At 44.4% G+C, this 12637-nt stretch overlaps 2 protein-coding genes across 4 annotated transcripts; one reads left to right on the top strand and one right to left on the bottom strand.

The window, feature by feature from the left end:
- The first annotated feature begins 298 nt into the window (after positions 1-298).
- Positions 299-8762, top strand: khdc4 (KH domain containing 4, pre-mRNA splicing factor). Of its 3 annotated transcripts, XR_014596056.1 has the most exons (15): positions 299-451; positions 875-1055; positions 2234-2362; positions 2459-2538; positions 2656-2708; positions 2798-2979; positions 3669-3880; positions 4044-4104; positions 4401-4461; positions 4601-4860; positions 5057-5200; positions 5751-5860; positions 6839-6924; positions 7961-8433; positions 8464-8762. XR_014596056.1 is itself a non-coding variant. In XM_083989979.1 (14 exons), the coding sequence occupies exons 1-14, from the start codon at positions 423-425 to the stop codon at positions 8188-8190; spliced, it is 1815 nt and encodes a 604-aa protein (XP_083846105.1). In that variant the 5' UTR covers positions 299-422; the 3' UTR covers positions 8191-8762. The 3 variants fall into 3 exon arrangements, 2 of the variants coding, with proteins under 2 accessions (XP_083846105.1, XP_083846104.1); XM_083989979.1 differs by having other exon boundaries at positions 6842-6924; positions 7961-8762; XM_083989978.1 differs by having other exon boundaries at positions 7961-8762.
- Positions 8763-9077: 315 nt separating this feature from the next.
- LOC310999528 (NADH dehydrogenase [ubiquinone] flavoprotein 1, mitochondrial-like) lies at positions 9078-12062 on the bottom strand (the record flags this gene model as incomplete). Its single annotated transcript, XM_083989988.1, has 10 exons — positions 9078-9173; positions 9312-9457; positions 9593-9674; positions 9769-9935; positions 10026-10238; positions 10385-10574; positions 10653-10836; positions 10969-11139; positions 11250-11332; positions 11979-12062. The coding sequence occupies 10 exons, from the start codon at positions 12060-12062 to the stop codon at positions 9078-9080; spliced, it is 1416 nt and encodes a 471-aa protein (XP_083846114.1).
- Between the last annotated feature and the right edge of the window lie 575 nt (positions 12063-12637).

Below are 12637 nucleotides of genomic sequence, written 5' to 3'. Positions count from 1 at the left end.
AGTATTAAAGTTGAAACCTACCTTGACGGTGTCCTGGTCTGTTTGGACAGGTGCTGCAGGTGCTGCTCCTCCGCCTCCTCCTCTGGAAACTTGAAGAGAGAAACTCACCGCGGTGTTGAAAAGGTGAGGGAGGTATCAGCATCTTACAGCACAACTTTTTCCTCGATGCACACACATAACACACACACACAGGGCCACAGGCACTTCTTGCACATATATCCTGGTATGCAGCGTCCTCTTGTGGCGTGAGCTCACCGGCAAAACAAAACAACTTTAACCGAAGGCGGAAACGGAACGAAGCAGCACGACGAAGCAGCTAGCAGCCAAAACACCGAGGTAGCTGTGCCGAGGTCCGGTGGTCGTGGTGGTGGTTTCACCTTTTATCTTCGCACCGAGAGGAGGGAGAGTTGGACAGGACATTGATGTCATTTTGTGGGACTCAAAACGGCGGGTGAGTGTGTAGAAACAGGCAGGTTGCGGTGTTTTTCGGTGGTGTTTGTTTGAGCCGCCGTGTTAGCCGCGGCTAGCTTCAGTTTTATGTAATCATGGCGGACTGTGGTCGGACAGCCGAGGAGCTCAGCTTCATGTTGACTCTCCTGTAGTTGTTCCACGTTATGAAGAAGAGAGCATGCGAGTCCAGACTGCCCATGCACCTGTGTTTACATGAGTAACCGCAACAAACCAACATTATCAGGCTGGGGAGAGGAGTAAGAAGAAGCTCATGGTGGGCTGAAGCACCAACACAAACAGCATTGGGTTCACTGTGGCTTGTTAATGACAGGCTTTCTGGAGTAATGGATCATTTAGTAATGAAAACAAACATTTGTTCTTGCTCTTCCCAATTAGTTAATCACTTTTTTCTCTGTCTTTTCAGCCGCCGCAGCAAATGGGACCAGCCCGGCCCCGGCTCTGGTGGTGGGATGGGGGAGGCTGAGGCTGCACCGACCGGGGCTCTGGATGCTGCAGCTGCTGTGGCTGCTAAGATTAATGCCATGTTGGTGGCCAAGGGCAAACTCAAACCCTCACAGATAGGAACCCCAGGGCCTCCTGATAAGGTAAAGAACATTGTTACATAATACTTACCATTACACAGCCAGGGAGTTATTATCTTATAACTCTACCAGGAGGGCAATCACCCTTGTACCATTGTGGAGGGATGGGTAATATTATACACTCTCACCACTTTGTTAGCCACACCGGGCTAAAATGAAGGCAACACACATTCAACATCAACACAAACTACGGCTTTTAGAAATGGTAATGAAACAATTTCAGCTCAAACTGAGCAACACGGCCTTCATGAAGGCAGGATTTATTACAGGACTGTCGTAATATAGACTGCATTAGTTTTGGTTAGGTGTTCCTAATGAAGTTTTAGTTGAGACTATATCATCAACACAAGAAATATTGATGAAAACAATCTGTTTAATATCACTGGTTGTATTAAACCTTTGTGAGTATGTTGCATATCAGTGAACATGATTAATGAGTAATTTTGATATTGGATTAACAGGATTGTTACATCAATGTATCACTACAGACATAACCATACATTTTGATTGACTGATAGATTTTTACCATGGGTCAGACCTCTGTTTGATTAATTTGAAAATAACAGATAGACAATAATGGTAAGGAGGAGTCTCTCATATTAACAAATCATATCATCTTTGTAGTTGTGTAGGGTGATCTTTGTGACTGTATGACAAATGTACTAAACACCATAGTACATTTAGGTAGCATGGTGATGACATGTGAAACTGAAACTACCAGTTTGGTTTGCATTGACACTTCAGAATTGCTTAGTAGTGATTAAGTGAGTTAAGAAAAGACAATTTAGCTGAACAGATACTACTAGACAGTGTGGCACAAGAGTTTGGCAGATGATAAAGGTGTTCCTCACAGTTATCAGCATTTCTCTTTGCTTTACAATAAGTATTTTTAAGAGTCATCACAATGTTGTGGCAAACAAAAACAGCTCTCTGTTGTAAATTCCTTGTCTTGAGTATATCTCATTTCATTCACCCACAATAGAGATTATATGTGACAGCTCTAATGTGGGTGAAGATATTAGTTGCATGTTGAGTAAGTTCACCACAAAATTGCTGCCTCCACAAGTTTTCTCTTCAGACATTTCTGTACTAAATATCAGTGTAGTCTCTTGCCTCAATTAGGTAACAGTGACCTGATTTTTTTTTTTTTGACACACTTCATCTCGTGGCTCCTCTCTCAGGCTGTGGGTGTTGGGAAACCTCCAGTGCCAACGAAAGCCAAAGATGACCTGGTAGTAGCTGAGGTTGAGATCAACGACGTCCCGATTACCTGTCGAAATCTCCTGACACGTGGGCAAACACAGGATGAGGTCAGCAGCAATGTGGGCGATCATATCGTACAGATTTAACTTAATCAGTTTCCCATTTGTTTGACATTTTTGTGCCTTTCATGTATTGATCTACAGATCAGCAAAGTTAGCGGTGCTGCAGTTTCAACCCGAGGCCGTTACATGACAGCAGAGGAGAAAGGCAAAGCGCTACCAGGGTGACTGCTCTTATTTTTACAGTAACTGAATAACAATAACTACCAGATAGGCAACTCGTTGTTTGCATGTTTGCTGTTGTTATAACAACTCAAGTATTTTCTGTTCTTCCCATCCAGGGATCGACCTCTGTATCTACACGTCCAAGGACAGACTAGAGAGCTTGTTGACAGTCAGTATTTTGTCATACTTATCTTTAATCGGTATGATTGTGTGCACGGGCTGTAAATAGACTGATTATTTTTGTCAATTATTCTCCAGGGGCAGTTAATAGAATCAAGGAGATAATCACCAACGGTGTGGTCAAGGCTGCCACTGCTTCATCTTCATCATCTTCATCCTTCTCCCCCGGAGGAGCGCCAGTCACAGTTTACCAGCAGCATAATCCGCCTCCACCTTCACTGCCCCCCATGACCCACCACAAACCACACTTTCAGTCTGGGGTAAGACCACTCCTTTTTTGTCATTTTCCTTTTGATGGTCAAAGATGACACAGTGAAAAGCTTAGAATATACCTTAAATTATATAGTAGTTTCCTTCAAAAATTACTGACAGAACAGACATACTTAGGGTTCATACTCCCTTTCTGCTTGTTTTGGTCCCTTTTTTTTTTGCATTTCATGCAGTTAGTAATTACTGTCTGTCTTTTTCAATGCATGCAATAGTCTTTAGTTTGATTGTTTTAAATGTCCTTCAAGCATTTTTACATCAGTTTTATTGTTGTTCAGTGGCTTAATGATGCAGTTTAAAGCCTCATTATGTTGGAAATCAGAGTTGAATAATTAATACTGAACAATACTGGACATCGTTAAAAGGATGAAAAAGAAATTTCAGTTGCAGTTAGTTAGTTAAATGCAATTGTTCCAGCGCTGTACCTTAATTTTCATTTGTCCTTGATGAATGTCAGTCTGTTTCCTGATAAAGGGAGGGGTGCACATTTGTCAAAATAAAAAATCCAAGCAATTCATGCAATGCAGATGTGATTAGTAGCAAATTGACAAAAACATGAAGAAAGTGTCACCAGTAAAGCCCTTTTTGTCTGATCAAAATGAATTGCTACTGGCAGGTGAATTGTAATTACATGCAGCAGTCCATGGTGTATTTATGTCCCTTTGTTGTCTTTCGGTGGCAGATGCATTACGTTCAAGATAAAGTCTTTGTGGGACTGGAGCACGCCATCCCAGGGTTTGTGGTGAAAGAGCGGGTTGAAGGCCCTGGCTGTTCATATCTCCAACACATTCAGGCAGAGACTGGGGCCAAAGTCTTCCTCAGAGGAAAGGGATCGGGCTGTTTAGAGCCTGCCTCTGGGCGGGAAGCTTTTGAACCCATGTATATCTACATCAGGTCAGTGCTTTCCTATTAATTCATTCATTAATTGAGAAGTATTGTGGACTTTGCTTTTTAGAGAGGATTCCTGCTTTTGCTTTTATACGAGCTAGCCATTGAAGCTTTCGATTTTCCACACTGTGGGCCCTGGAAAGATTAATACAATGTTTTTGCTCTCCAGTCATCCTAAACCAGAGGGACTTGCAGCAGCAAAAACCTTGTGTGAGAACTTGCTTCAGACGGTGAGTAAAGTAGTCCCGTTACTATGAAATAATTGACTACAAGATTTTGTCCAGGTTTGCCTCATTACAGGCTCATACAATTCTGAATGCATGTTTTACCATTTAGTACAGTAAGCTTGATTGAACAATTGGCCTGTGTGATTGTCAACTGGTGGGAGGAAGAGCTTGAATGACCGAGTTGTGTTATTCCAACTATTTGGAGATATGGCACTGCTCTAGTTGTTTCAAACCCAAACAGATCTATACTTGTTCTTTGAAACACTAACAATTTACACACAATGTTTCTCATTCTGTAGGTCCATGCAGAATATTCTCGCTTCCTCAATCAAATGAGCACAATGATGCCAACACAGCAAGGTACGCAACAGTTGGGATTTATCGCTCGGGCTGGCACCGTCGTTGTCGGACTCGGATAACACTTGTATCATTCTCAGTCAGACTGACGTGATTGTAGAGGTCACTGACACAATCTGTCTTCCTCCTGTTCCTCGTCCAGGCTTTGCACAGCCTCCGGTGGTGAACGGGATGCCCCCTCAGCCTCCATACTACCCTCCTGCTGGATACCAGCCAGGCTACCCCATGCCCGTACCCCCCCCTCAGCCACAGCCCGTCCCTCCTCCTTACACGGTTCCCCCTCCCATACCTTCAGCAGCACCCGCTGGTGTGCCTCAATACCCCCTCCCACCTGGCCCTGCCCCTGCTCCGGCCCCTGCTCCAGCTCCTGCCCCTGCTCCTGTTCCAGGAACGATGCCGCAGGTAAGACTGAGCTATTAAATCTCCCATTTTTTAAATATAATCTCTCTGTTTAGTTTTAGTAAACATTTTCTTTTGAATTGTTGCCAAATGGATTCCACTCCAACAAATATTATCTGAGTCAAGAAACAAATCTGGATATTTGAATTGCATTTAATACTTACTGCATTGTTTTTTTTTCTTCCCTTTTTCTCTGCAGACTCTTCCTCCTGTACCGTTTCCTCCATCTGCTGCAACGCCACCCAAAGCTCCGCCTCCTGCCGCTCCAGCCAACCCACCACAGAAGAGACGCTTCACAGAGGAGGTCCCAGATGAGACGGACAGCGGCCTGCTTGGATACCAGGTGATAAACAGCTCCTCTATGTTTACGACCCCTCGTGGTTATGCATTGGTCTTTACTTTTAGTTCGTTTTATTCTCCATCTGCAGCTTCTTTGTGTCATTTTTGTCTTTTGTTTGTCTGTCCTAATTTTCAGTGCAGCTTGTCTAAAGTCACTTTCACCCGTCAGTTCTGTCTTCTGTTTCTAAAGATGCTTTGTCTAGGATTCATCTACCTTTCTTCAAGTGTTTTATGTACAGTGGTTGAGATAGCATGGCCTGCCTTATTCTGTTGCTGTTTTTTTTTTTTCATTCAATTTATTTAATTTTCTCTACTGGTAATAATGAAATTTCAGAAATATTATTACAATATTATTTCTGATGAGCTTTAAGTGTCTTTCAAAGTGGACGGGGGAAAAATGTCAGTGTAATGACACACTTATGGTAAGCTATAACTTGCATTGACAGATTTCTTCACTATGCTGAGAAAGGAATATCCTTATAGATTAAAGTTGTCAGGACAGGGTTTAGTAGAGGATGTCTGCTAATCGCACCTGTGTGTTTTTCTGCTCATAGCATGGACCCATTCATATGACTAATTTAGGTGCAGGCTTCCCAGTGGGCAGCCCAGAGACCATAGGACCCCCGCAACGGAGTTCCTCTGGCCTGCCGAGTGAGAGGAACAGGTACGCAGAGTTTTGTTATATTGTAAAAATGTTTATTAACGAACATTTAAAGGGACAACGAGGAGTTTTGGAAAAGCGAAGCGTTTTCACACTACATTTATGAGCCTCCGCGCGCACCGTAAAATTCTTTGACCGGCGCAAGACGGACTCATGTTTTCATTCATCAATAATTAAAGTCAGAGGTTCAAAGAGGTTCACATACCGTCGTAGTTCCGACCATAAACGGCGATTCGGCTGCGTTATTCTCATGACTCGCCACGAAGATATTTCTCGAAAATGGGCCCATTAAAGCAGATATCAGCTTCACGGCCGTTTCGGCTAATGCTGCGTTCAAGGCAGGCTTTTGAAACCGTAAGTTACAGCTTCAAGTCACAACTACGACTTGGTAGCGTTCCAGGTAACCCGTAGCTCGTGTTTTTACCATCCTGTTGTCTGTGAAAGTTCCCTATAACGGCCACTCGTAACTTCCGACCCGTGAACTCGTACCAGATCGAACTGGTATGACTTCACAGGAAGGAAAAACACAAAGTACGAGTTTCTTTGAACGCACCATGAGTTAGCCGCCCCCGCCCTTGTCAGGCATCAATTGGTCCTCGTGCTACGTCACCACATTCACGCGCATCCCTTGGCTGCACACACAGCCCTTCATGCCGTTCTCTCTCCTCATTGGATAACACTTGTATCCCACAAGGAAAATTTTCTCCTCGGGTTACAGCAGAGCAGAGTGACGGAGAGACTCGTGTTTAGGCTGAAATACTTCATGTAAGTGATTGCTGACGGAAAATAGGACTATTTAGGACTTATATTAACAAAAACATTCCACTGATATCTGCTTTAACAAGTGTGGGTAGCGGAGATTCATCCACATAAACGTGAGACTTTTTTATAACCGAATAGAAACTCCTCGTTGTCCCTTTAAATGTGCACATGCGTTACTCAGCACATTTAACTCACGTCATGTCTCTTTCTGTTCTCCAGTAGGCAGCTAATGCCTCCACCCCCTTTGCCTGTGAATGTGGTGAGACCCAGTATGGAGGAGAGAAGGGCACCGCAAGGCCCCGTGGGTAAGGGCATTATCCTGGGGACTGACAAATCCCTGCCCAAATCCAAATCCACAGTTCCTGACACTGGGCTGTGTCCCCCCCCCCCCTTTGTAAGCTCAGCCTGGATCTATTCACAGCCCTAATGTAGAGCTGCAGAGAGTAAAATGTAAATCCTCCCCTGGGCCACTCGACCGTGTCTCAATTTTAACGGTTTTACTTGAGATTGTTGACAAAGTATAGCTGTTCCATAAAGACCCCGCTCATGTATCAAGACACATCGTCTGCAAATCCAAAAAGAGTAACCTTCTTCATCTGGATTTGAATAATTAAGCCCCCTGTTCTTGTAGTACATGAGATAAAGGCAGCCACACACACACACACACACACACACACACACACACACACACACACACACACACACACACACACACACACAGCCTCAAACTGGCCCTTACGCTTCTTACGATTCTTGCAGGACTCTGCTGCTGGCTAGAAATCTGCAGACAGTGAGGGGGAGCTATGACTCAACATCTTTTGTACATTGTTCATTCATTTCAAGTCGAGTCGACCTAACCGTCCCGTTCTGATGACATCATCAGTCTGGAGTGTCTGTATTTTTGTTTGATTTCCCCACTAACGAGAATCTCTCCTGTTTTTGTGTTTTTCTCTTTTTCTCTGTGTTTTTCTTCTCTTCCATGTGTCTCTGGGGTGATGCTGGATACTGATTGGGGGTGGGGCACGACTCGTCCCGTGACGCTGTCCTGCCACTCGATTGACGGCCCTAACACTGTCGCTCCCCACCAACCAATGGCTGCTTTCGAATGGCTGCCCCCTCCTCTACTCTGCTGACAAACTTATGATTTGAATCTATTAACCATTTGTTTCTCCCAAAAATGTGTTTTTGAATAATTAACTGGTGCTTGTCTTACTTGAAATATGTTGCTGCTGTTGTTTTTTTGAATGTGTATGTGTGTGCCTTTTCTCTCCACACATTTCTCTCCCTCCCTTTTGCCATCTCTTCCTTTTGTCTGTTTGTCCACCCTTTTCTTCTTTTCAGAGCCCGCAGTGAAAAGATTGAAAACAGGTTTAGTAGCGTACACCGGTGACTCTTCTGATGAGGAGGAAGACCACTCCAACTCCAAAGCCTCAGGGCCAGGTAACCCTGGGGCAGCTCCCCCCACCTCCACCTCAGGCTGGACACAGGGCTATCGCTGCCCGCCTCCACTACCCCCTCGTGCTAAAACACAGCCTCAGCAGCAGTCAATGCCTTTCTGGATGGCACCATAAAGAAGGGGAAGTCTTAACTCCCTCAGTGCTCTCTACCAAGTCTTACAGGATGTTCACCCAAACTGAGCCCATCTTCTTACTGCACTCATCCCCTGTTCATCACATGGATGACTCTTAATCGCTATACGTTGGTCTCAGTATTATTTTAGTATTTGGGTCCAAAGGGACATTGTCATGTTTTGCAAGACTCTTTGTTTTTTCTGTGCCCACATTATAGTTTGAAGATGAACATTTGCAGGACTCGTACTCCAAATTATATCTGAGGCTGTACAGATGGTCAGATGAGCGATATTCTGGGTCCCATTTTGTTTTGAAGGGAATGATAACCCATGCCAGGTGAAGTGTTTGAATATAGTGTCTTTGTAAAAACTATCACATGGCAATGATGTCCGACATCACTGACCACTTTTAATTTTATCCCAGAAATCCCGGAACTTTTCAACCCTTTTCCTTGTGACACCATCATTTCCTATTTGGTCTTTTGTACAGATGAAATTGGACTAATATGTAGGAAAACCTATTGAATTTATTTCATGCCTTTATGAAATAAATAAACTTAATTTATTGCCATGTTTGAGCTTGTGTTTCATTGCCCTGTACAGTTTCCTTATGTAAGAAGATGAAGAAGTCATCACAAAGCCATTTAGCTGTCAACAGTTCTGCCTGACAAAACAAAGTGTAGTTTACAAAAATTGACAACTTATCCAAATATGGTTACTTATACCCTAGGAGAAGTTTAAAATTCTGCACAATCTTAACAAGAAGAAAAACATTCATATTTTAAAACCTACATTCAAAAAGCTGTAAAACAATATGATATATCAAGGTGAGCTATGTAATAACACTGTCATCAAAGACCAAAAGCTGAGATGGACATCCACACTCTTTCAGACCATCTCGATCTCCGGCTCTCTTGGCGAGTTGTTCTTGTTATACTGACCGATGCGGTTCTCCATTACAGGACGGAAATGACGGATGAGGCCCTGTAGATTAAAAAAAAAAAAAAAAAATTAACAGAACAATTGCCTATTAAAATTCAAATTAGTAGGTGTTTGAACTTGTGGCCTTAGGCGCTGTCTCATGTTGAAGTTCATTTATTATAGTGGTTAATAAAACATCACCTGCACAGGCCAAGCGGCTCCGTCCCCGAGGGCACAGATAGTGTGTCCCTCAATCTGCTTACTCAGCTCCCAGATCATGTCGATCTCAGACACTGCAGCCTCCCCTCGCACAAACCGCCACATCATGCTATCCATCCAGTCCACACCTGAGGAAGAGGATGCACAGAGAGAATGTCCATAAAAATGTTGAGACCAAATAGCACAAAAAAGGGTGAGGAGATGCACCATTAACTAACTGCATAGAGAGTGACAGCGTTAACATAGATTGTGCAGTTCCTTACCCTCTCTGCAGGGGGTGCACTGGCCACAGCTCTCGTGTTTGTAGAACTCAACCAAACGTGCAATGGCCCGAATCACGTCAGTCTGAAGGAAAATTATATATTTAACAGCCTGTCAGCGAGAACTGCCTGGAGCTGAAGGTGCAGTGCATCGTATGATCACTCAGGAGTTTGTTTACCGACTTATCCATGACTATAATGGCTGCAGTTCCCAGGGCAGTCTCTGCACGGACCAGGTCATCGAAATCCATCAGAACGTCTTCGCACACATGTCGAGGGATGATGGGAGTGGAGGACCCCCCAGGGATCACCCCTAATAGATTGTCCCAGCCGCCCCTCACTCCTCCTGCACCAATCACACACGAGGACGGTGAAAGTCATGTCAACATCTCAAAGTAAACCAACATCAACACAGAGGAGGACTGTAAACACACACCTGCGTGTCTCTCTATTAGCTCCCTCAGAGGAACAGACATCTCTTCCTCCACTGTGCACGGTGTGTTCACGTGACCGGAGATGTTGAACAGCTTGGTCCCAGAGTTCCTCTCCCTCCCAAAGCTGGCAAACCAGGCTCCACCTCGACGGCAGATCGCAGGCGCCACAGCAACCGTCTCCACGTTGGCAACTGTTGTTGGGCATCCAAACACCCCTTAAGAGAGAGAGAGAGAGATGCAGCAGCAGTCAATAACCACCTGAGGACTCTAATTACGCTATAATCCCATTTCGCTGTTTCTTAACCCCCAGTTCACCACTAAAGGAAACCAGATGGAGGAGACTGTGGAGCTTTTACCTCACCTATGTCTGCAGGGAACGGTGGCTTGAGCCGGGGTTTCCCTTGTTTGCCCTCAAGAGACTCAATGAGGGCCGTCTCCTCCCCACAGATGTAGGCTCCAGCTCCCCGCATCACAAACACATCGAAGTCATAGCCAGAGCCACAGGCGTTCTTCCCTATCAGCCCTGCTTTGTAAGCCTCATTAATAGCAATCTGTAGGGAGAAAATACTTCATCACAAACATTGCACGGTCCAACCCAAACTGCAAATCGTACCTGCGTATCTGTGTACCTGCAGATTTGATGACTCATTGTAAAATTCTCCTCTAATGTAGATGTATGCAGCACGGGCTCCCATGGCTCCTCCAGCCACCAGGCAGCCCTCTATCAGCTTATGGGGGTCGTGACGCATTATCTCTCGGTCTTTACACGTCCCAGGCTCCCCTTCATCTGCATTCACCACCAGATACTTAGGCCTAACACACAGGGGACAAGGAAACACACAGTGCACGGACACATTAACAGACTGTCATTAATGGTGTGGATGGTGATGTGGACCTAAAGTCTCCCTAAATATTGATTGTTTTTCCTCTCCATCTTGCTCCTACCGGCCATCACTGGGTTTGTTCATGAAACTCCATTTCATCCCAGTGGGGAACCCGGCTCCTCCTCTGCCCCGCAGCCCTGAGATTTTAACCTCATTCAATATCCAGTCGGATCCCTTCAGTAAGATCTCCTTGGTCTTGTACCAGTCCCCTCTCTGTTGTGCTCCTTTGAGTCTGGTGGGAAGAGGGACACAGATGATACAGGGAACAATTATCTTTATAAGAGTCTGAGGTCATTAGAGACCAGACAGTAGCAGCAGCAGTTTTGCATTTAATGTGTTTACCTCCAGTTATGCCGGCCATATAAGTTGGTGAATATCCGATCTTCATCACTCAGAGGTCCAAACTTGGTCTTTTTTGGCTTCACCTGGTCGCAGAGAAGAAGATATGAGAAAAGTGTGATTTATGTAGCAACCGCAGAATCATCAGTGACACTACCTTTACCTATATGACCACATTAATACTGTAACAATAACAAAAAAAAAACTGGCTAATTAGTCTTACATATATTGTTTTGCATGCCATCACTTGAATTTTTCTGCTCAGAATTTTTGCACAGGTTGTAATTTTTAGGTGTAATGATGAAACTGAGTTCATAACATTTTATATTTATCTTTTTTATATGATTAAAAAATAAGACTATAAAATTAAACTTACATTAATTGAGTTAGTGGGACTCATGTAAAACACTTAAATATCTCTTAGTCTACTTTCTGAGTCATAAACACATCACATCAGGCATCATGATCATTTAGCTCAATGTGTTGTGCAACTTGAAATTAGTCAAAGACAAATTGATCCAAATGGGTTCATTTCAAAGTCTCACAGCAATTATCTAATGTCTTATTGGAAAATTGACTTCCGTTTAATATTGTCCTTATTTGACCTTTAACTATCTCTTGCTGTGTGGACACGAATAGCCTGTATGCCAGTGGGCCTCAGTGCGCAGCCTACACAGCCTGTATGTAGTGTGTATGTGTGTATTGCAGTGTGAGAGCAGCAGGCCTACGTACCTGTGGCTGTGCTGCGGTGCTGTACGTCAGACGCGGAGCGACCTGACGCGCCACCGCGCCCCACAGCATCCGCCGAGCCAGCATCCTGCTGAGGCGGCTGAGGACCCGCACCTCCGACTCCCCTCAAACTAGTTTATTCCTCAAAAGTGTTGAACTCCGGAGTCTCCGTCCGCCTTCTCCTGCGGCCCTAGTCAGGTGGTGGAGGAGCCGCGGCGTCGGGCCTGCTGCTGCTTTAGCTTAATTAAACTAAGAGGATTAGGAAAGAACGTCACATCCTATCCCAGCTGCCCGCGTGCGGCGTCTGCAGGTACAGTAGCTATGCACACGCGCACGTGCACACACACATTAAGGGGTCGGTGGACTTAATGATCTTTGACTGACAAGGCAGGACTATCTAGGAGTGCTAAAGCGCGCGTGTTACATGTAATGATGCTCTAGTGTCCCAGTAAGTCATGATACTGTTACAGAGACACGAACAACACCTGAAACTGAAGCTGCAAGATACAATTCAGCCAGCAAAAATGTATTGTTATGACCTTTGCTCTTGTGCTGTTTCTTCCACCCATTTTTCCCCCATCACTTTCACGAGGAGCCTCATGATTAATAATTAAACTGAGAATATAGCTAATGGGTTTAAGATTAAGTGTCATGAAATACAT

Source organism: Trachurus trachurus (genome assembly GCF_905171665.1).
Source record: "Trachurus trachurus genome assembly, chromosome: 16".
Lineage (NCBI taxonomy): Eukaryota > Metazoa > Chordata > Actinopteri > Carangiformes > Carangidae > Trachurus > Trachurus trachurus.
The sequence above is the reverse complement of the archived record's forward strand: the minus strand, read 5'-3'. Positions and strand labels throughout refer to the sequence as shown.